The sequence below is a fragment of the Hyaena hyaena genome, unplaced genomic scaffold (genome assembly GCF_003009895.1).
Source record: "Hyaena hyaena isolate Hyena2069 unplaced genomic scaffold, ASM300989v1 scaffold_466, whole genome shotgun sequence".
NCBI lineage: Eukaryota > Metazoa > Chordata > Mammalia > Carnivora > Hyaenidae > Hyaena > Hyaena hyaena.
The window spans coordinates 736003-761226 of NW_024081099.1; the positions used below are offsets into that span (position 1 = coordinate 736003).

The window sequence follows — 25224 nt, forward strand, 5'->3', positions numbered from 1 at the left end:
TGGTATATTGGCAGTGAAATTCACCTTATTTAATCTCTTTTTCTCTTTCAGCAAGTGGTAAAGGAGTTGGAAACACAACTGGCAGCCCAAGCCAAAGAAATTAGTTTGATTACAGGGGCACTGAGAAGTTCTGCCAAAAACTTCCTCACTAGTCTCCCAAGGCATAAGATTCTACCATTAGGATCCCATTATTTTGCCTACAAGAAAAGAACTCATCTGTCATTGTTAGCCCCAATTAATCTAAAATACTTCGGGCCTTGAGGGAAACTTAAAGACTACTCTGGTTATGTTGGGGTTAGGAAGAAGCATCAAAGACAGGAATAATTAGCAAGACAAAACAAGTGTAAGTACTGAGATCCTAGGGGTAGGAGAGATCCTCTTCTAGTACATGGTGTGTGTGTGTGGCAAAGGGACAGTCTTGGGTCTTGGGGATGGAAAAGTTGGAGCTGAGGACAAAAGGAGATCACAATATGACAAATTTGAGGGAAGTTTAATCTAGAGCCAGATCTCTGTGCAGATGACTTAGAAACATATCAATTATGACTCAATTTAAAATTGAAATTCATTGGCTTTCAGAATGGAACATCTGAAAATGCTTTATAATAACCCTTACAGTTCTTTTTTAAAATTTAGCCTTGTCAAGAAGCACATGGATAGCATACACTGCCTAAAAGTTACAATACCAGTGATTTATTCTTTCTTCTTTTCAGAACAAACAATAACTCAGAAACCAGAAAGCTATCAAGCATATGTATAAATGAGCTTTAAAAATAAGGCAAAACAATATAAAGTATAATTGAAAAATAAACAAAAACAAGTAAGTTATTATATTCTTAAAAACTTTAAAAATCATTTAAAATATCTCCTTTCATTCTGGAAGCCAAAGTTAACATAACAATTAATATCTACTGAGGACACCAGTTTAACCTGTAGAACAACATAACAGAAAGTTGGAAGAGTATGAAGCTGACCAAATAGGAAAACTGGAGCTTTCTGAATATATTTTTATTTTTTACTGAATAATGCAATTGATTATTCTAATATTTTCATATTTTGTGAATGATAATAGTAAAAGAAAAAAATTAACATTAATTAAACTCTTATTATCAGAAGTTTCTGAAATTATTACATGTATAATGTCCATGACACGATGGGGTAGACTGTAATCCCCATTTTATAGATAAGAAAGCTAAGAGTTTAAGAGACTTAACTAACAGCATACTACAATAAATCCCAAAGCCAGAAAATTAAGGGCAATTGAAGAATCTTAAGAGAGAATTTAAATTCACTTGGCTCTGGCAAAATGGTTTCTCATTGGTGTCTAATATCTTCAATGCAAACATTTACTTAGAAGCAATTGCAGTAAGTTAGCTTAAACCTATTACCTATTACCTTGAACCATCAATCTCACAATCAGTCACCAAAACATATAAACTATTTCAATCTCATAGAAAACAATTTCTCTCATAAGTGGCCACCATCTTCCTATATTCAAGTGACTGTTCATTTATTACAATTCTATTTTTTCTCCAAGTGTTAGGCATAACAGGAAGGGAATTCCAAAATCATGCCAAACCTTTAATGCATTCCACAATTAATCCCCAACCCACTCATTTATTCATACATTCAATGAATACTGAGTGCCCACCACACACTAGACACAATTCTTGATGCCCAAGGCTTTATGGAGTTCCTTGTATTTTTGGTAGGAAAAAGAGACACTAGATAGATAAAATAATGTTGATATGATCTTGTGTCAAAATTTGAGAGTTGTCACCCAGTAATCATTTATCTTCTTTGTCAGTAAGTTAGCCTCTGAATTTTAGCTGGGTAAATGGCCACACAGAAGAAAATCTACATATCCCAACTTCCCTTGAGCTCTATATAGCTATTTGACTAAGTTCTGGGTAGATGGATATAAGTAAAAGAGATCTGAGAAATATCAGGACATGTTCTGAAAAGGAGACAGTGTGCCTTTTTCATCACTTCTTTCTTTTTCTGCTGACTGAAATATGAACATGCTGGCTAGGGCTGGAGCAGCCACTTAGGCCCAAGGGATCAGCATTTTGGGGATAATGGAGCAAAATGTTAGAAGGCGATTGATCTCGTGTTGATTATGTCAATCACACTAATCCTAGATGATTACCTCTGGACTAAGTTTATGTCTGGGAAAAACAAACTTCTATCTTCTTAAAATTTCTGTTTTAGGGGTTTTTCTTTCTCTTCCGTTTGACTTTAATCTTAATGCAACAATATAAAGAAACGTGAAGCAGAATTAGGGACCAGAGAGCGGCACCATGTGATGATATTTTAGACACAGTGACTGAGAAAGAACTTTGTAAGGCATCAGTAGTTGAGTAAAGTCCCAACTGCATGACAGAGTGAGCCATATGCATGGAGGAAGAGCAAGTTACAGCAAGTGGGAAATAGTAAAACCAAAAGCCCAGAAATGGGAAGATGCTTCTTCTGTGTTCAGAGACCATCAAGGAGGCCAACAAGTTCTACCTTTGAAATTTGTTATCCTGTCATTTTCCCAAACAGGATTTTTTGACTCCAGACCTTGCAAAGATTAGTCAACTTTGTAGGCACTCTTCTTCACAGGGTCTCTTCAAAAAGCATGACCCAGTGATGAGTCTAAGCTTTTACTCAAATAGGTTTATGGCTCAACCTTTAACACCACTTCAAATTGCTCCCCTGCCTCACCATTCAAATATTACCCATTTTGTTGAAACTAGCATATGTTCTCATTCCTAATTAAGGCATGGCTCCACTCCATACTGATTTCTTTATTCTTGAAATTCCATAGATATTATTTTCCAGACTTTTATTTTAATAGTTAATGATCTATCATTCTGTTCTAATTCATGTATGTGTCTCTTGCCACCTCAATTAAGATGTAGCATGAGATCTATATGTTAAAAAGTTTTAAAAATCCCTTTCAGCTACTATCTTCTCGAGGAGAAGGTGCTCCATAAAAACTTTCTGTATGTTCATTCAACCATCTCATAAACTAGAAACACAATGAAGAGAACCTAATCTTTCTCTGTTCCTCCCTTTCGCCAGGAAGATATGAGTAGCTGAAGTATTTGGTGCTATATATAGTCAGTTGATGTCAGCTGGATGCCAGCCTCTTCAGAAAGGCTCAGTCCCCAGTTTGAGTCAGAGCTAGGGACCATGCCGTCCCAGGCTCAGGGATAAAAACCATCGGGCCCAAGTGCCATCCATATTCCATCTCCACTCTTTCCTCCACAAATTGGGATTCAACCCTGCTGAAAAGCACAGTCTAAAAGCAAGGTGAGTATATTGTTTCCTAAAATGTTTTATTAGTCAGTTGTCCCAGGAGGTTCAGAATTGTGACTCATAAATGGGCATTCTTTGCTTTAAAGGGCAGTTGTTGATGCCAATATTAAAATGCCACCACCAAAGAGTCCGGATTTAATCTAGCGTCCTTTCTTCATTCTTACAGTTTGCTGGAATTGATGTACTGTGATGCTGGTGCAAGTGAAGGCCAATAAGGAAACAATGACAGATTAAAATAAACTATAGAAAAGAGAGAGGGAGGGGGGAAAGAGGCAGCTCTTTCATTGCTTCTCATTGCCTGGTGACCATTGTACAAGTGTACAGATAAGACTGGGCCTGAAACTCTGAGTATTATCCTCTGTTCAGTGTGACTTTGCCTGTCAATGAATAACATGCTCTGTCACTAGACAGAGAATGCATATTAAAGTCACGCAGTAGGAAGCGATGATAAATTCCTAATAAAGAACAAAGATGCTTTCTTTCAAAAAGATGATTATAAAACACTCTAGGTGAGTTCTTCATAATGTCTCAATAATGTTCCTTTATTTTCTATAGGGAACAAAAAAACATGCTTTCACATAATACCACGGTGAAGCAGAGAAAACAGCAAGCATCAGCCATCATGAAGGAAATCCATGGAAATGGTATCAATAAAAACTTTCTTAGCATTAATATAGCTCACCATTAACCTAGATCCTTCCTGATGTTATTTAATATTCTATAGTTTACTTCCTTTAAATCCTTGCTATTCTATCATAACAAACCTGGAGCTCCAGGGAGTGTAGAAAAGCCTATGGTAACTAATCCTTTTGCAGTCATCCTTTCTCATTTGAAAGCTATTTTCAGATGAACAACTGCTCTAAAGGAATGAAGCAATCTGACAGCTGATGTACATTCTGTTTGGCTTGCCTTTCATATTTCACATTATAAATTAATGTAACTCTCAATTCCTTTTTTTTGGCTGGGTCTCAAACGTCTTCATGGCCCAGCCCACATGGCATATCTTGATTTCTTTTACCTTATATTACATAAAACATTCAAAGTATATTCTATCATCCTTTTTGTATGAAAGCTTTTAAAGTTGGAATCCATGTTGTGAATTTCATTAACCCTGAAACCAGTCTTGATATTTATTAACTGGTTTACTAAGATATTTTCTGTAGAAATATACTTTTATTTATAATTTCTAAGAAAATATAACATTAAGATAGTCTCAAAGTATATGATCCAAAAATTTAATATAAATTAGATACAAGAATGATATTCTACTCTCCTTTTCCTTAAGTTCTAGCAAATAACTCTGAAAAGCAATTCTTTACACATTGCATTTTGATTGTTATAAAGGAAATCCAACTTTATGAGCAAAGGATAGTATCAATTTTAAAAGTGAACAGGTAAAGTATCCAGACACTTTTAAGGAGTGATTTGAGCCATTCCAGATATATCTATGGAGTGTTCAGAATGCATCCTTATTATCCCTCCATTGACAAGAAATGTAACCTTTCACCTGAACACTATTGAGGCATAAAGGCATGAGATCTGGTGAGGGTATCCGGGTACAGGGGTAAGTATATTGTTTTCATATTTCACCTTCTATAATTCATGCTGAATAGAATCAATCAAAGCCTTCAATACTCCCCTCCCCCCACAGTGTAATATCTAGAGTCCTGTTGTTAAGTTTTCATTTTCTATTTTTTGCAATACAAAATTACCATATTGGATTCAGTTTAGTTTCCATGTTTTACTATGATGTTAGATTATCTTGGAATAAAGTGAGAATAATTCTGAATGAGATTCCAGAACTGAACTTGTACCAGTTCAGAGTTCAAAATCCACACTTCTTTTAAATTTTTATGCTTCTTTATATTTCCTGGTTCAGGTAGTTTACTTGAAATTGTTTTCACAGTTTTCCTGATTAATAAGGAAAAACAAAATGAACACTTGAATTTGAGAATAAATTATTTACCTTAAAACTAGCTGAGACAAATTATTTTCTAATCGCAGCACAATAATTAATCAATTGATCCATTTAATATATTCCCAGTTTAAATCATGTGTTGGATTCTACTCTCTATTAGTCCTACCATAGACTGCAAGGGTAAGAATATCTTTTTCTTACAACATAATTTTTATGTTTATGAATTATAAAGAAAAAATACAATTATGTCTCAAGGGGAAAAGACCCTCAAAACTATTATCTTACCACCAGTAGGTCCTGGCCATGAAAAGTCTGCAGAAGCCTCCCTCCCTCCCAAGTCACCGGTAGATTTCCAACCCCCTTAAGTGGAGTCACATGCTCTGCCTTTGTTTGGAGGTCAAGTGTCCAGATAACACAGGATGATCACAGACGTTCCTAACTCATCTCAGATAGCTGTAGGACTTTAAGAAATAGCTTAAATAATTCCCCTCTTTTCTTTCTTCTCATATTTTCTCTAGTTTCTTGTGTGGAACTTTACTGCTTGTATATGATAAGGTGTCTAGAGATCCAGAACTAGGGAAGTATCGTGGATGCAGAGATGCAACAGAGACTGCAGAGAAGCCTTCTTGGGAATAATCCTCCAAATTTTCAAATACATCACAGCAGTAAAAATCTGGATCACTTAAGATAGAGCATACAAGTGTTTTGAGCTTCATAATAAGACTAAGTAAATCAAACTTGGATTGGATTTTCCTTTATAAAACTGAACAGAGAAAGATATTTTCAAAGGCCTTCTCCCCTTGTGTGTCAGGACTTTTTTCTTTTGTACATTATAACTTATTCATTTTCTTATATCACTTTCAAAACCAGTTAGCCTGATGGAGAATGATATGTGACAGTGAGATGCCTAAATGTGTTGTCTTTTAACATGAACTGGAAGTTCACTCCAGCTCTTGTTGTCTGGCAGAGGCTATAGCTAGTGAACCTTTGAGATTAAACCAGTAGAAAAACGTAAGGATCAAGCAAAGAGAGTTTTATATCAGAGCACTCAATTCATCTGAAGAATAATTAACCTCAAATAATTAATGAGAAATCCTATCCAAGTGGACTAAAATACATAGAATGGGATAGAATGAGTAAAAATGTAGAGAACTTCCAACCTCTACTAATGGTGCCCCAAATTGTTACTCAGTATAAATCCATTACATTTGTGGCGTCAAATTATGTACCAGTAGCAAATATACCACACTCCCAACAAAGCATTAATAGAGTGTTCCATGACACCAAGGCTGTATACTTTAACACTGACCATCCTTATCATTATATCATGATCATCATCATGATGATCATCCTCAATGTTAGAAGGACTAGAACTGACAGTAGTAGTTGCTTTGTGTTACTGCTGTGTTATAAAACTTCTGTGCTTTATACAAGAGTATGAAGAGCCTTGTTGCTGCCATCTAACAAGTGCTATTCTAAAATACAACAAAAACACAAAGATATTTTGACATGATCTGTGCGTGAATTAGTTGCAGGGAGAAGAAAGATTGGCTTCTGAAAGTCTCATGGACACCAGCTCTGTGCTGTTTATTCCTAATTGGTGTATACTCTTCAGCATAAGTCATGTTTTTCTCTCAGTAACTCATTTGAGACTTGACTACTGGAGGAGGAGAAAGAGAGGGTAGGGAAGCATAAAATGGGTTGTGAGTAAACATGGAATAATAAGTTGACAGAGAAAAGAGGAAGGAGAATAAGAATAGAAGAGGGGACGCTCTCTAGAATAACTGGCATCTCTCCAGAAGTGGTGGGGGAAAATAACTGGAATTAAAATAGCCATAAGCAGAACTGAGAAGAACCAGTTGTGTGCCCTGGTCTTACACACAGATGCAACTGACCATTGAGAAGAACTTCAGAAACAGGAAAGACCACAGTGCTTCAGAAGGTTGTGCTTCAGTCACCCGACAGTTTTTTCACTGGGGTGCTGTAAAGGCTGTTGGTATGTTTTTTGTTTGTGTTTTTTATTTTTCCCCTCATGGTTGGTGAACAGCTTTCCCCAGCACACAAAAGAGGACTGAGCAGACTGTTTTTGTGACTTCAGGAAAAGAGTTTAGCTTTATGGTCTGAAAACAGGAAGCCCAGGTTCTAAATGGAGTGCTGTTGTTGATAAGGTAGCAGGAACCCTGGGTTCCAGATTAGCCCTCAGATTCCCCAACTGAACATGGGAGATTGGATTTACTAATACATTTAATTCTTTTCTTTTAGCTTTTATTTATTTATTTTGAGAGAGAGAGAGAGAGTGGGAGAGAGTTGGGGGGGCAGAGACAAAGGGAGAGAGACGATCTCAAGCAGAGTCTGTCAGCACAGAGCCTGTCATGGGCCTTGATCCCACAACTGTGAGATCATAACTGAAGCTGAAATCAAGAGTCAGACACTCAACCAGCTGAGCCACCCAGACGCCCCAACTGATACGTCTAATTCTAAAGTTCCATGATTTTAATTTACTGAGTTTTGTGCCAAAATCAAACATCAGTGTATTTGAGTTTCTCCACCAATAACAAAGACGATAACAATATTGACATAAATCACAAGGGCACTTTGAAAAGCATAGAGTATAAAATCTAGAAATTCAGATAGAAGACTATGTGAAGACCCCTTTTACTTTTCAGGTATCAGTGTATCTTAAACTGTAGTTAATCAAGTCATCAATGTCAAAATAAGGACACCAAGAAGGCCTTAAATACCATACATCAAATACGAAAAGTCTGAGGGAGAAAAAGAATTTAACTTAATGCCTCAGTGTGCAAGTTTATTAGTTTTATTTGGCGTAAATTTTCACATTACCATTCCAAAACTCCAAGAAAAAAGATGTTTTATTTTGAAAAGTTGTGTGCAGTAAGAGATTGTGAATTCATAGATTTTCTGAGCACGCCAGAGTTTTCTAATTTTCTAATAAGGCCCTTCAGAGAAGTGACAGCAGAGGCCTAGGCTAAATTCTACTTATTACCCAAGTTAAAATCACAATGAATAAGTCCAACCATACTGTATGTATACTATTATCTGAGTTTCTTTGTTGTCTTTTTCAGTCTAATACAGGTACATCTGATAAACAGTAATAAATGATTGTATTATTCAAATTGTATAATTCAATACATTGGTAATCTCATTTCTTAAATGTTTATAAATTTATACTTATTAAGTGATAATATTTTAATGGCAAGTTTTTGAAAACTTTATAAAATAGTCTTAGAACACAAATCAAGGCCAAAAGATATGAAATAGGAAAAGAAAGTATCTCAGAAGGTTTAAAAATCAACTTTTTAATGTAAAGAAAATTATTAATGACCTTATTATCAATTGTAGACTTTTTAGGCATTATTCAAAATCACAGTCTGGACTATTATCTTTTATGTAATATGTATATGTGGTTGTTACATTTTACAATAAAGTTTATTTTATGGACTATTATTTAATCCAAACAGGCCATCTGTAAATAGCCAGGAGAGACCTGTGAAAGTACAGAGAAAATATATGGCCTCAGGCTTCTTAGTAAATCAATAGGATCACCCTAGAGCAAGTCAGTTTCCATTAACTCCCCTCCATTGGTCTTACCCATTCCACCAGAATTGCAGCTGCCAGGGAATTGTAGGGAAAAAGATTTTTAAAATATCTTTTGTCTTACTACAATTATGTATAAGTGAGTATCTCTATAGACTATGAATTAGATTCACTGAATCTGATTCATTTTTGAATATGTCATTTTTGGTCAGATCAAAATTTCACATTAAATATGTAGTACAACCTGTGCACAATCAATCACTGTTGATCAAGTTTCAGAATGCTAACCTATGAAATAAATGTGAAAAAAAGAGAATGGTTCCCTTTGGAGGAACTTAAGTATAGTATTTGTTCATAAGACTATGCATTGACAGAAGGCTTGAAAAAGGAACGATCACATTTTCAAAGATTACATATTCCCTCAATACAATGCAATTTTCCATTTGGTTTCTAATACTCATAGTAATGGGGCTCCACAGTATGAAAAGTAGAAGGAAAGTATATTTAAAAACCAAATACTTGAGCTTTAAAAGAAATGTTTATTTATTTTGGGAGAGAGAAAGAGAAAGAGAGAGAGAGAGCCCACCTGCAAGTAGGTGAGACAGAGAGAAGAGAGAGAGAATTCCTAGCAGGCTCTGCACTGTCACAGCAGAGCCCAACTCGGGGCTCAATCCCACGAACAGTGAGATCATGACCTGAGCTAAAATCAAGAATCAGATGCATAACTGACTGAACCACCCAGAAACCCCAAATTATTTGAACTTTTTAATATAAGATTTTAAATCTTAATCTAACTGCAAAATATTTTACATTTGAGGACTCTACTGAGGAAAAATATTGGTAACAATTATTTAATATTTCTAGTAGATTAAAAATTATGGGATTTTGTGGAAATTGTATTGATTATGGTAAAGACCTTCAAGTTATAGATCTATATTAAATTATAATTAAATATTCAACTATTCATAAATAATTGAAAGTAGTAAAATATTATATATCAAATCCTAAAAAAACCTTTAAAGAATAAAGGGAAAATTCTGGATGATTATAAGTGACATCAATAGGAAAGTATGCCTCGTAATATTATTTTCAATAGATGATCTAATGCCACAATGACAACCTTCTAATCCATCAGGTCAAGGATATGTACCCTGAATAAGTTGTATCATTTACCAGGCATCCAGATTAAACACACTGCTAAGACCCTTTAGAGGGGTTTGCAATAAAGGACAGAGAACAGCTGAACTTGAATTCTATGTGCTCAGATGACAGTGTTCTTCACTCTGAAAGTTTCAGTAATGAAAGTGTTCAAATATTAGATTCCCCAACTCACAGATGGTCTGAAACTCCTGCTCCAGTTGCCTAATAAATTTAACTATTGGAAGGGAAGGGAAGGGAAGAAAACCTTAGAGAATTTAGATATGCCTTTCATTGTTTATTTGTTTATGCAGAATGTGTTGACTTAACATATTCCTGTGTTTAGGACTTTACTAGTAGATATTTAACAACTGGCTCATTGGGGGTAAAATGTCTTAGTTTGTAGAGTTGGCCAATTTCTATGGTATAAATATTCCCACCATGGCCAATTTCAAGCTACCGTCAAGAAGACACTGAATGCAGAATTAGAAAAAGATGTTCCTTAATACATTATGTAGTATTTCCACTATTCACATACAAATGGATATAAATAATATCAAGAGTATAGATAATGGTGAAAGTAGTAAAATATTTAGAAAGTGATACTTTTTGAGTATTCATTTATTGCTTTGTCTTAAACATACTTTAAGTATTGTTTATATAATTTAATGTTTATATGGTTGTGTTCACTGAAGTTAACTACTAAATCACAGAATTCTTGAAAATTTATCATTTAATTCTTATGAGCAAGATATAAGCTTGCTCTAGCACTGACTTATCATCTAGTACTTCTGGCTTCAGAGATCCTTAATATTGTCAGATAATATTGTCAAAGCCATAGATGGTTTCTCAAAGGGAAAAAATGTAGACTTAGAGGAAGTAGAATAGAGTATGAAGAATAAGAGGTTGAACTATTATTTTGTGTGCCTTCTCCTTTTTCCTTTTTGTCTCTTATTTCTCTTCTCTCGTGATATAAATTTACTAATACTAACAGATTGTGCCAGCTGATTATTTCTTTACATGCCCTGACACTGAAAGTTCCACGTGGCTCTTACTGAAAATCTATTCCTTATAGCAGCTTGAGTGAAGGTTCTAGTGTTTTGCTGAAAAGGAGTGAATGTGTCTTAGAAACTAGATGAGTCTGTGGCCAGGGGTATATCCATTTTTGTTTTAGCTCTGCTCTCTAATCTCTTTCTTCTTTGAGGTCCCCGCTTCTGGGCTTTTTAGCTGGCCTTCCTCACTCATCCTTATGACTCCAATCTTAGTATACTTTTTGGACCTACATCAATGAGATGAAGATCTGAAGAGACTAACTATACCAGCATGTTCTTAGTCAGAAGCCAACTAGCTTAAACAATAAAGAGAATTTATGGCTCACATATCTGAAAAGTTCAGAGGTGATCTGGTGAGGGCTTCTTCATCTAGCAGCTCAAGTATGCTATTCTCTGGCTTCTCTGGCTTTGTTTTGTTTCCTTGGGATAAGCATCATCCCATGCCTGGCTCGTTCACTGTACCATGTACCTGCCAACAGTTTCCTGGGCAATATACTTCCATGCTACATGCAGCAGGATGCAGAAAGCATCTTTGGCACAACATTTGCAGAAACAAGTCCCGATATTTACTCTCATTGGCCTGAGTCAGGTCACATACTTGTTTATAAATCAGTCACAAAGCTGATCAACTCCTGTCAAACACACCCTAGAAGACTACCGTAAATTACAGAGGTCAGTGGGTTGGAATCTAATTATGTCATGCGGCTATTTCAGAAATGTTGGCGGAATCAGCTAATATTAGGGGTCATTAGGAAAAGAGAAATGAAATAAAAACATTTTCTCAAATCTGTGTCTGGAGTCACAAAAATAGACTTACGCCACAGATTGAAATTTTAGAAGGTAAAGAAGTTAATAATAATATGCCAGTCCTTTATCTAACATGTCTATTTTCATTTCAGTATTTGTAATGACTCAAATCAGTAACAGAAATGAGGAAGAGAGGAAAAAAGTTGCATTTCTATTTTGGTTTCTTTGTGGAAAAACTGTGTGGTCTTGTAAGGACAAAGATTGTGAGGAGAAAGATTCCATTACTATGAAGATTGTCGTCTCTGCATTTTCTAGTGGCTCCCTGCCTTGGGGCATTTTTCATTTCCTGAAAATGTCCCATGGAAAACTTTTTCAGGAAAAATCTAAATTTGTTTAAAAACATTATTTGGAATATATAACTATATTACATGGAATATGTATCTCTAGAAAAGGTTAATGGAAAAATTTGTGGATTTCATTTTTTTGTGTTATTTCATTCTCTCTCTCTCTCTCTCATTGCTAACTGAATTGCTTTGAGAAGGATTGAAAGGAGATTCTTCCTTCCCATAGAGATTGCACTATGTCAGTATAAGCAATACTGTTTCTTTTGTCCTTTGTGCTCCAAAGGGAACTTGCTATTTTGTTTATAGAAACAAAAAGTTTAAAGAGCCCACCTTGTCACTCTCTCTAGAATATATATGAATGAATATATATATTCATGTGTATATATATACTATATATAATATATATTTGTATATATGAATATACATATGAACATATATACTGAATATATATCAGTATACATATTATTATATACAATATGTTATGATATATACTATACATAATATATATACTTCATATATCAGTATATATATGAATTTTATATTCAGTATATATTATGAATATATATACAAATACACTGAAATTAACCCAGTGTATATAAGTATAGAGAAAAACACACTGAAAATTAAACCAGCTTCTCCTGCTATGTTCCAATCATATGGTAACAAAGATTCCAAACACTTGCAAGTAATAGAGGGTGAATATTCCCTGCAGAACTTAGCGCAGTTGGCAAACATATCCTAGGAAAATGGTATGAAACACCATTATTTACTTTGCTCTGTTCCTCCTATTCCTCTTTTAGAGGCAATTTCTGCCATCCCTGGGGATTGTAAAGCATATTTTTTTTCTTTTCCTAATAGAAAGAGGACAAAGCTGCTCTGCATTGCATTAGGAAGAACTATGAATTTTTTAAACTTTAGAAAAAAGTAATACACTTTATTTTTTAGAGCAGTTCTAGGTTTACAGAAAAATTAAGCAGAAAACATCGAGTGTTCCATATAGCCTTCTCCTCCCAACACAGTTTCCCCTATTATGAACATCTTGCCTTTGTTGATATACCTGTTATGATTGATGAACCACTACTGATACACTATTAAACCTAAAGTCCATGGTTTACATTAGGGATCACTCTTTGTTTTGTAATGTTTTTACGGGCTTTCATGAATGTATAGTGTCATGTATCTGCCATTATAGTATCATATGGAATAGTCTCACTGCCCTAAAAATCCCCTATACTCTGCCTGTTTATCTCCCTTCCCTCCTCCAACCCTTGGCAACCACTGATTCTTTTACTGTCTTCTGAAGTTTTGCCCTTTCTAGAATGTCATATAGTTGGAATCATACAGTGTGTAGCCTTTACAAACTGGCTTCTTTCACTTAGCAATTTCTACTTAGGGATTATTCATGTCATTTCATAACTTGATAGCTTTTTTTAACGGAAATTACTAAATTACTTTCTAGAGTGGCTGTACCATTCTACATTTCCAATAACAAGATGTGAATGATCCAGTTTCTCCACACCTTCCCGCATTAGGAGCTGTCACTATTTTTCATTTTAGACATTCTGAGAGTGACATCTCATTGTGGTCTTAATTTATATTTCCTTAATTTGCACTGACGAATGATATTGCACATCTTTTCATATCCTTATTTGCTATCTCTATGTACATCCTCTTTGGTGATATGTCTCTTCATGTCTTTTGCACATATTCTAACTGGATTGTTTGCATTTTACTGGTAAATTTTGAGAGTTCTTTATATATTCTACCTTGTCAAATATGTGTTTTACAAGTACTGTATTCCACTCTGTAGCTTGTCTTTTCGTCCTCTTAACAGTCTTTCTTAGAGAACAAAATTTTAACTTTGATGAACTCCAATTAATCAAATTTTCCTTTAATGAATTGTGCCTATGGTGTCAAGTTTAACAATGTTTTGCCCAGCCCTAGATCCCAAAGGTATGGTCATGTGATTTTTTTTCCTTAGCCTATTAAGATGGTGGAATACATTGATTTTGGAATATTGAACCAGTCAGTATCCATGGAATAAATCACTCTTATTCATGTTATAGAATTACTTTCGTATATTGTTGAATTCTAATCACTAATATTTTGTTAAGAATTTTTGCTTCTATGTGCATGAGGAAAATTGGTGTGTAGCTTTCTTTATTTTTTGTGTGTTGTCTTCGGTTTTGCTCTCAGGGTAAGATCCCCTTAATAAATGAATTGGGAACTATTCTCTCATCTTCTATTTTCAGGTAGATTTCATTTTTGGGAGATTTAAAAATTATAAATTTGGTTGTCTGATAGTTATAGGATTAATCAAATTAATCTACTTCATATTGGGTGAGATGTGATACTTTGCGCTTTTCAAAAATTGGTGAATTTTCTTAAGTTTTCAAATTGACGTGAATTTATGTGTAAAGTTGCTCATAGTATTCTCTTATCCATCTGCAATCTGCAGTGTCTGTGGTGATATCCTTTGTTTCGTTCCCAACATTGGTAGTTTGTGTCTTTTATTTTTTTGTCTGTGTCAGTCTGGCTAGAGATTCGTCAATTTTATTGCTCTTTCTAAACCCATCTCCATTCTTTTTTTTTTTTTTTTTTTTTACAAATAGTTTATTGTCAAATTAGTTTCTACATAACACTCAGTGCTCATCCCCAAAGTGCCCTCCTCCATGCCCATCCTCCCCTCCCCCCCACATCCATCAGTCCTCAGTTTTTGTCAGCATTCAAGAGTCTCTCATGGTTTGCCTCTCTCCCTTTCCCCCACCATTTCCGCCCTTCTTCTCCCGCTTGTTCCTCCGTCAAGTTCCTCCTAATCCTCCTATACGTGCACACATATGATATTTGTCCTTCTCTGCCTGACTTATTTCGCTCAGCATAACACCCTCAAGGTCCATCCATGTTGCTACACATGGCCAGATTTCATTGTTTCTCATTGCCATGTAGTATTCCATGGTATAGATAAACCACATCTTCTTGATCCATTCATCTGTTGATGGACACTTAGGCTCTTTCCATGTTTTAGCTATTGTGGAAAGTGCTGCTATGAACATTGGGGTACATGTGCTCCTATGCCTCAGCACTTCTGTATCCCTTGGGTAAATTCCTAGCAGTGCTATTGCTGGGTCATAAGGGAGTTCTATTGTTAGTTTCCTGAGGAACCTCCACACTGTTTTCCAGAGGGGCTGTACCAGTTTACATTCCCACCAACAGTGTAGGAGGGTGCCCGTTTCTCCACATCCTCGCCAGCATCTAGAGTTCTCTGATTGGCTCATTTTAGCCACTCTGACTGGCGTGAGGTGGTATCTCAGTGTGGTTTTGATTTGTATTTCCCTGATGAGGAGGGATGCTGAGCATCGTTTCATGTGTCTGTTGGCCATCTGGATGTCCTCTTTAGAGAAGTGTCTGTTCATGTCTTCTGCCCATTTCTTCACTGGGTTGTTTGTTTTTTGGGCGTGTAGTTTGGTGAGTTCCTTATAGATTCTGGATATTAACCCTTTATCTGATATGTCATTTACCTCCACCGCAGCAACTTCTTACTTGACACATCCCCAAAAGCAAGGGAATCAAGAGCAAAAATAAACTGTTGGGACCTCATAAAGATTAAAAGCTTCTGCACAGCCAAGGAAACAACCCAGAAAATTAATAGGCAACCAACGGAATGGGAAAAGATAGTTGCAAATGACCCATCTCCATTCTTAACTGGGTTTTAATCTCTGCTGTTATTGTTTATTTCCTTCCTTCTGCTTGCTTTGGGTTTATTTTTCTCTTCTTTTTCTAGGTTTTTGAGGTGGAAGCTTAGATTATTCATTTCAGACTTTTTAAAAAATGTATACATTTAATCCTATAAATGTCCCTCTCCCACTGCATTATCTGTGTCCCATAAGTTTTGATATGATCTCTTTTTATTTTCATTCAGATCTATGAATTTTTTATTTCCCTTGAGACTTTCTCTTTGACATGTGGATTATTTAAAAGTATGCTGTTCAGTTTCCAAATGTGTGGAAATTTTCCTATTATCTTTATGTAACTTATTTCTGGTGTGATTCCATTGTAATCAGAGATCATGCTCCATACAACTTTACTCTCTGAAGTTTGTTGAGGTTCATTTTATGGCCCAAGATATGGTCTACCTTGGCATATGTTCCATGGGCTCTTGAAAAGAACATGCATTCTGTTGTTCAGTAGAATATTCTATGAATGTCAATTAGACCTTCCTGGTTAATGGTATTATTGAGTTATTTTTATGCCTTTGCTGATTTTCTGTCTGTTGTTCTTATCTCTGTTGAGAGTGAGATGTTGAAGTCTCCAACTATAATTGCAGAAATATCTATTTCTCCTTCAGTTCTTTTTGTTGTTGTTGTTGTTGCTTGGTGTATACACATCTAGAGTTTCTGGGTCTTCTTGGTGGATTGATGATACTTTAATCATTATGTAATGCCTTCTCTGTCTCTGGTAATTGTCTTTGCTCTGAAATTCACTTTATTTGCTATTAATATGATCACTCCTGATTTCCACTTATTAATATTTGCTTTTTTTTTTCCATCCTGTTACTTTCAACTTGCCTATTTTGTTCAAGTCAATTATTCGAAGTGAGTTTCTTGTAGACCTGATATACTTGTGTCATATTTTTTAACCCCATCTGCTAGTCTCTGTCCATTAATTGGTATATTTACAGCATTTATATTTAATGTGATTATTGATGTGTTAGAGCTTAACTCTATCATATTATTTTTTGTTGCCTTTGTTTCTCATTTCTGTTTACTGTTTTCTATTTTTCTATGGAATACTATGAAATAAGACATTTTTTAAGATTTCCATTTCTATTTACTTATCGCGATTTCAAGTCCGTCTGTAATAGCTTTTTTAGTAGTTGCACTAAGAATTACATTATATATACATAATTTATCAAAGTCTATTGATGTTGTTACTTTATCAGTTCAAGTGAAGTATAGAAACCTTATCTACCTTCTTATCCCTTTATCCTCCTCTGTTTGTAATTGTCTTAACTGTTTCTTCTATATACATTTATAATTATATCAGAGAATGTTACAGATTTTGCTTCTAACATCAAATATAATTTGGAAAACTCAAGAGGAGAAGGGAAGCTTATTGTATTTTTATTCTTATGTTTGCTTACTGTACTTCTTCTTTGCTTACTATACTCTTTTCATTATTTCCCTTCTGTTTAAAGTACTTCCCTCAGCTACTTGGTCTGAATGTTTGTGTCCCCCACAAATTTATATACTAAAATCCTACTGCCCCTGTTACGGTATTAAGTGATGGTGTCTTTGGAAGTGATTAGGTTATGACAGTGGGAGCCTCATGAATGAGATTAATGCCCTTCTAAAAGAGGCCCAAGAGAGCTACTTTGACCCTTCCACCATATGAGAACACAGCAAGAAGTCAACAGTCTGAAACCCAGAAGGGGGCTTTCACCAGAACCAACCATGCTGGCACCTAGGTCTCAGACTTCCGGCCTCTAGAACTGTGAGAAATAAATTTCTGTTTTTATTTTTTTCCTTTTGGTTTATTTTTGTTTTTGAGACAGAGAGAGACAGAGCACGAGTGGGGGAGGGTCAGAGAGAGAGGAAGACACAGATTCCTAAACAGGCTCCAGGCTCTGAGCTGACAGCGCAGAACCCAGCTTGAACCCATGAACCATGAGATCATGACCTGAGCCATAGTCAGATGCTCAACTGAGCCACCCAGGTGCCCCAAATTTCTGTTGTTTAGAAACCACTTGCTGGGATGAGCACTGGGTGTTATATGGAAACCAACTTGAAAATGAACTATGAAAGAAAGAAAAACCACTAGTCTTGGTATTTTGTTACAGCTGCCTGAACCATTGTTTTAGAATAGGACTCCAGGAAACAAATCCTCCTAGTTTCCCTTCCTTCTGAAGATGTCTCAATTCTCCTTCATTTCTAAGGGATATTTTACTGTGTATCAGCTTCTGGGTTGCCAATTTTTTCTTTCAGTACCTTTGTACCACTTTCTCCTGGTTTTAATGGTTTCTGGTGAGAAATTCAATGTCATTCTCATTATTTTCCCTCCCTATAGGTAAGCTGTCATTTTTCTCTGGCTGCTTTCAAGGTTTTTCATCTTTAATTTTTAGAAATTTATATAGTGTCATGAAATTCTATAAATGTCTTGTGTATAGGACACTCTTAGCTGCTTGAACATGTAGATTTATGTCCCTTGCCTAATTTGGGGAGTTTTTAACCATTATTTCTTTGAGTACTTTTCCACCCGTACTTCCTTCTCCTCTCCCGGGAGTTCAATGATACAAATACTGTATCTTTTGTTTTAGTCCTAATAATATCTAAGGCTTTCCTCATTTTCTTTTTCACTCTATTTTCTTTTCCTCCGTTGTTCTTATTGAATGATTTATATTATTCTATCTTCCAGTTCACACGTTTTTCCTTTTCTCCCCTCCATTCTACTACTGATTTCATCCACTGAACTTTTACTTTGATTATTATATTTTCAGTTCTAAAGTTTTCATTTGATTCTTTGAAATCTTTTAATTTGCTGCCACGACTTTTTATTTCTTTGCTGAAACTTTCTATTTCTTAATTTGTTTCTAGGAGCTTTGTAATTGCTCTTTGAAGTATGGTTGGCTTTAAGATCTTTGTTGTGTAATCTTAATGTCTCAGTCATCTCATGTTGGCATCTATCTTTTTTCATTTGGTCTGAGGTCTTCCCGGCTCTTGGTATGACAAGAGATTTTTTTATTTGAGCTTAGAAAATTTCATTTTATGTTCTAAGACCCTTGCTCTTATTTAAACCTTCTTTTTCATTTATCTTAGTCTGACACTGCTTCAGCAGGGGGAGGAGAATGCCACCTCATCACTGTCAGGTGGAAGTAGAAATACAGGTTTCCAACTTGGTCTCCACTGAAACTTGAGGGGAAGAGTTCTTAGTTACTGTTAGCAGGAAATGGTTATTTGAAATCCCCGCATGGTCTCCACTAACACTGCAGGGAGAGAGGGTTGTTACTGGCTGACAGTGATAAAAGTCTCAGCTTCTACCCTGGCAACACCTCGGTGGGAGTGTTGGGGCACCTTGTTACAGCCTCAGAAGGGTAAAATTCTGGGCTCCCTACTTGGCCTTTGTTGATATAGGTAGGGCCAAAGTTTTTTCTCTGGTATTTTGCTGAAGTAGAGTGGCTGCCATCTAAAAGTTTTCTTTTTTTTAGGCTGCACCTTTCTTGGTCTTTTGGCTAATGACAACAGTCTTTTATTCGGGCTTTTTTTGTCTGCACTTGCTAGTGTGTCTGGCTAGCTAGAATCTTAGCTCCAAGTCTAGGGTTTTGTAGCTAAAAGACAACCCAGAGAATTCACTACCATGTTATTTCTTGAGTTGTGAGGTCCCTAGCTAGTTGCCTTCTTCCCTCCATCTTTCAGAGTCATCTCATGTTTGTTTTACATATAATGTTCAGGATTTTTAGTTGTATTTAGCAGAGGTATAGGGAAAGTATATCTACCCTATCTTCCCAGAAGCAGAAGTCTTGATATTATTAGTTTTATGATTAGTGGGGCTCTTCTTCATGTAACTTCAAAATATGTAAACAAACTGATTTTTTTCCAAAGAAAAATAAGGAGAAAATTTAAATAATTCTGTCGTTTCATCCCCAATACCTCCTAAAGCCTAATTACTAAGTTTAATTTGTCCCATTTTCAAACAATGTTGTCCCAATCAATCAGAATAATTAATTATTGATTTTACTAATTGCCCAATTTTTCTTCCTGTGCACTTACTAACAATGTACAGTGGGCAAGAGTATTCTGTGCAAAACACAGAAATATATTCTTGATTAAAGGAGAAAGTAGAAAGAAGAGTTTTATCTCTTTTGAATTAAAAAAAAAACAGTACTAAAAATAAAAAACAACAGGCATTTACTGGACATTTCCTATCTTTAAGGCATGGAAAACACAAAGACTAAAACAAAAAAAAAATGCAAACCATTAAATCGGTAAAATGGAATCAAGCAATTGTGATCCACTGCTATGGGAATACAGAAAAAGCATGAATAATTATAAATACAGATTTCAGTGAAGGAATTCCCATCAATAGCACTTAAGCTGGGTTGGGAAGGATTCTTCATTCAATACTTACCACCTGCCTACTTTATACTAGGTTCCTTGGTAGTGGCTGAATAATGAATGGTATTTTGACAGTGATAGGGAAATGGGAGGCATGAGTGGAAGGGTAGGCATTTCAGTGATAGGGATAGCTCAAACCGACACGTAAAAATGGGGGATGCCAAACAGAACTTATTAAAACAACTATAAGCAGTGCTGTTTGAAAACTCATTAAATTTGGAAACACTAAATTCTACTAATAGTGTAATTAGCTAACTTTCATTCACTATTTCTATGTGCCAGTTACCATTGTTAATTGATTTATATGAAGCATTTTTTAATCCTATCAACCCTATTCAGTAAGTATTATTATCATTAGCGCTACTTTAGAGATGAGAATATTGAGGCTTAGAGAAATATGTCATATATCTATAATCATACAGGTAGAAAATAAGGGAGCCAGGATTCAACCTGAAGCAATTTTAATAAAGAGCCTCAATCTTAGCCACTATATAGCAGTCAATAAATTATGGAATTTAGCAAAGCACTTAAAAATGCTGACCTTGGGGTTTTTATACACATGAATGTTGTTTTACAGATGTAGACGCCATGCACCTGGGCAAAAAAGTCAGCATCCCCAGAGACATCATGTTGGAAGAATTATCCCACCTCAGTAACCGTGGTGCCAGACTATTTAAGATGCGACAAAGAAGATCTGATAAATACACATTTGAAAATTTCCAGTATGAAACTAAAGCACAAATAAATGTAGGTATAACCTTATCATGTGGTATCTAAATAAATGGGCAGCATTTCTAAGTGTATATGTATCACTATATTTCCAAACAAGTGTTCTACATATTTATTTGACATATTTTCCCGTTGATTCTGTTAGACTTTTTTTTTTATGATAATGAATAGTTGAGGTGAATAAACAAAAGAAGCGTTGTATATGTTGTGAGTATCTTTTTAGTTCAGTAGGAACACTGCAAACCTGTAAGTTTGGCACTGAAAAGCTGGTCTGCTCGCTAAGAGGAGGGAGAGGGAGTGGAGGTTGGTGGAACTAAAAGTTTCCATGGTCTTATCACCACTAGTTAAATGCTTGGGATGGAAACACTTCCAAAGCACACACGGCACTCCACAAAGTATAAGCATTTTATTGGCTGCGTACATCTTGGCACCGAAATGTGCCTGAGAACTACAGACACAGTTGACCTCCTCTCACTCAATCCATTTATTCCACATTGTGTAGGAAAGTCTGATTCATATTAACAAACCAAGGTAGACAAAACTCTTCAAGCAAAAGTCTTCCTCAGCTGAAAGTTAATAAACAAATGAACAAATTAATTAAATTATGTTTTATGTATTATATTAATATTATATTATTTATGTATATGTATTATATTATATATTTTTAAATGACCTTATGATTGTTTTCTGTGGAGAGATTATAGAAAAAGGAGTTCATAGTAGGAAAACAAGTAGCTTTGGGAAAGTGGCTTTAAAAATAAAATACCAATCATGAAGACTCAAAAAGGAATAAAGCACTGGTTCTAAATTTGAAGAAGTGGTGGAGACTACACTAAATATGTTTTATTTCCTGAGGGTTTCTTCCTGTAACTATGGGAAGTCTGTAAGTTTCCTTGTGAATTTCAAACCAAACATTTGCCAGCTGCCGCCACTAATAAGTGGTTTTGAATGGACATTTCACTTCTTTACAGCAAATAGACTGGTTTCACTGAGATCTTTTATCATAAATACTAAATACATAAATACTAAAATACATTACAGGACTAACATCACACACACAAAAACTAAACTTTTATTCATTCCTGAAATGTCTATTTCCCTGGTTAACAATAAATGTGAGGGGACATCTTAAATGTCTTATTCACATTAATGAACATCTTTTAACATCCATGGATTAAGTCTATTTATAACTATGAATTCAATTAGACATCAAATCTTACTGAACTATAATATTTACATTTGTGAGGGGTGATTTTTCAGTTGAAGTCATGGATAAATGTAATGTTATGCCACCCTATAATTTTGTCCAGTATTTACATCAAAAAATGTCTGTGGCTAATGCAGTGTGACCCTAATATAATCCTTATCCCAGCTAATGGTATAATCATATTCCTTCAATAATGACAACAGAGGAGAAGCTTTAAAGCGTATAAAATGAGGTGGCTTAAGGAAATTCTTTGAAAAGTCATCTACAAGTCTAGACATCTGAATAAATGAATAAATCCAGTTTTCATAACTTAAACTTACATCTCTAAGTCCATGCCTTAACTGCAATTCTGCAGGAAGGCACAGTGAGTTTTTAAATGCCTTTATGAACACACTATTTTCTCTCATCACTAGTATCTCAAATTACTGACAACAGCCTGTGGCCAAATGTTCTGATTATACATAAAAGCTAAGAATATACCTTGATAGTTTTTCAGTATCCCTAAACGGTTGAACACTAAATAAATAAAATAGTCCAAAACAAGCATATTGAAATAAATAATTAAATGCCTAAGTAACTTAGAGCAATAAACAACAATGTATGCAATGAACTAGTATGTCATTGAGTTGCATAACCTTCTCTGAAGTCTGATGAAATCTACTCTCTCTTTTTTAGAAATGAGGAAAGTAATGCTTAAGGAAGTATAGTAATTTGTCTTAAGCAACACCATAAGATTGAAATCGAGCTCTCAGAATTCTAGAATTCTTGGCACCGATGCTTATCATCATGTAATTAAAGGAAACTGGGCTGAAATCCAGAAGACAGGGGTCGTCCTGGCTGTCCCGCAGCCATGTAATTTGGAGTCCATTTAAAAGTTCCTTTGCTTTCCCGGACCTCTTTTCGCATTTAGAAAATAAGGGAATGGACTCAAATGTTCTCTAAAGTGCCTTCTTTAATGATCTGTGTTTAATTCTAAAAATGATCATTGAGGAAGAGAGTTAGCCACATTATATAAGAATATATTGGCTTAATCAAGGCACTAGATTGCAACTTGGAGCAAGTCTTGTTAATATGATGGGAATTTTAAAAACAATACTAGGCACAGGTCTATTTCCATTCATTTATTTATACTTTTGGCAAATATTTAATGAATGTCTACTGTGCTCTAGATGCCATGCTGGGAGCACATAGATAAATAAATCAGCCTTTGTGTAGTGAAAGAGAAACAAAGTAACATTGAAAGATAGAAAACAACTATTACTTATAATCTACTTCTTGAATCATCTTTACATGATTTATATCACATTTTCCTAATTTATTGACTCTATTTTCTGAAATTAGCTTTTACTTTTAATGGTCCCTTCAACCTGTTAATATTGTCAAAATAACTACTTAATGCTATATAAATTTCTTATTTTATTATAATGTTTAGGATATCATTAGATGAAAATATAAAACCAACTCCCTGGTAATTTAATGTCATTTGCCCAAATACTAAGTGCTATTTTAAAAATTAAAAAGATAAAGACAGCTGTAAGCTTACTCTACTACTAACAAAACTGTCAGAATCAAGCCACACAAAACTTTTGACATAAATAACAACAGGAAATGTGCTTTCTTGAAAAGAAATGAAGATAATTCCTTGCTACAGAAGCCAATTTTGAATCCTTAGTTCATGAATTGATCAAATTCTTACACCAATAGGCAAAAAATGAAATGGATGAAGAAAATGAGCACTTAAGGAAAAATGAAATAGAAGAATGATTCATGATAACTAAAATTATCTTCTATAAATCACTATAAAATGATATTGGGGAAACAATCCCTATTTTATGGTAAAGACTATATATGTTTTTGGTAACTATGGACTTTTTTAAATCCTTAGAAATCTTAAATGATACTGGGGGAAGGGGAAGTATACACTAAAAAGTAATTCTGAAATAAGACCAAACAAAGTATACTGAGATTCTTAACATATATTTATTTGGCACAAAAAATAACTTATATTATGTATTTGGCAAAAATTATAGAACAAGTTTTTTTAAATACCTTTTATTTCTATTGATATTTCATCAGAAATCATGTGATAGACATTATCAATGTGTTTATAACTTCAATGTTTATGACCCGTAAGATGCTGCTCTAGTTTTATTTTGTTTAGGGTCAACTTAACTGAAATAAAAAGAAACAGGTTTTCATTTATCTTTTCAACTTCTCCCGAAGGGACTCACACAGGATGGAACTCTGTAATTTAAGGCTTATATCATAACTGAAATAAGTTGCTACTCAACTATTATTAGGCTTTGTTTGTACATTTAACAATGACAATAGAGGTACTGGATGTCTCCTGATAATTAATGACTAGCTAGACACAGCTGATTTTCCTGTTCAATAATCCCCAGGAAGAAGTCTCCAAAGAAGGTCAGTATTACGATTCTTAAATTACCATAGGTAGAATGATTTGCAAGTTTAGGTGAAATGTATTTTATGGACACATTTCAGGAACTTAGAAAAAGAATTCTAAATTCATGATATTCCTATATTTATCTCAATTGGCTTTTTATTTATAATTGAAGTTTTGAGAGGTGATGTAGGTCCAGAAGTGAGAAAAGATACCAGTCTAGTCAATTAAGTATAACACTTAAGTTAATAGCTACATTAAAAAAGCTGAATACTAATATTTCTGAGTACAGCATTATACTAGTCTTTAGAAATTGTTCCTTATTGCCTATGGAATAAAACGCAAACTCTTGTGCCCAGTAATCAAGACACTGTGCTCACCTAACAAACATCATCTCTCATATCTTTGCACCTTTCCACAAGCCAGCTCACCATTGCCAATATGTGCCCTATTCATTTCCACAGCAGCTTTTCCCATGGTGTGCAGAAAATAAGGTGAATGTAAAAGGCACCTGGAGAGTAGCTGTGGGTGGGGAAAGCCTGAAAACAAAGATAAAGTTTATTTACGTACTAAAATGTAACATTCTTTTTCACCAGATCATCTTATAAATAAATGTAAAAGTGAAAAAACATTTAAAAATGCTTTAAGTTTCTGTCACACAGAGAAAAGTCAAAATTGGCTTGTATTTGGTTTTTTCTTTCTAAAGTTAAAAAAATGACTATGTAC

At 34.8% G+C, this 25224-nt stretch overlaps 1 protein-coding gene across 1 annotated transcript in view; it reads left to right on the forward strand.

Annotated features, from left to right (window-relative positions):
• Positions 1-3168: 3168 nt before the first annotated feature.
• The window catches only part of MYOZ2 (myozenin 2), a 42448-nt gene continuing 20392 nt past the window's right edge, over positions 3169-25224 (forward strand). Inside the window, exons 1-3 of the mRNA XM_039253823.1 lie at positions 3169-3294; positions 3856-3944; positions 20739-20908. Coding sequence (XP_039109754.1) covers positions 3869-3944; positions 20739-20908 — 246 coding nt within the window. The 5' untranslated portion in view covers positions 3169-3294; positions 3856-3868. The remainder of the gene's footprint in view (positions 3295-3855; positions 3945-20738; positions 20909-25224) is intronic.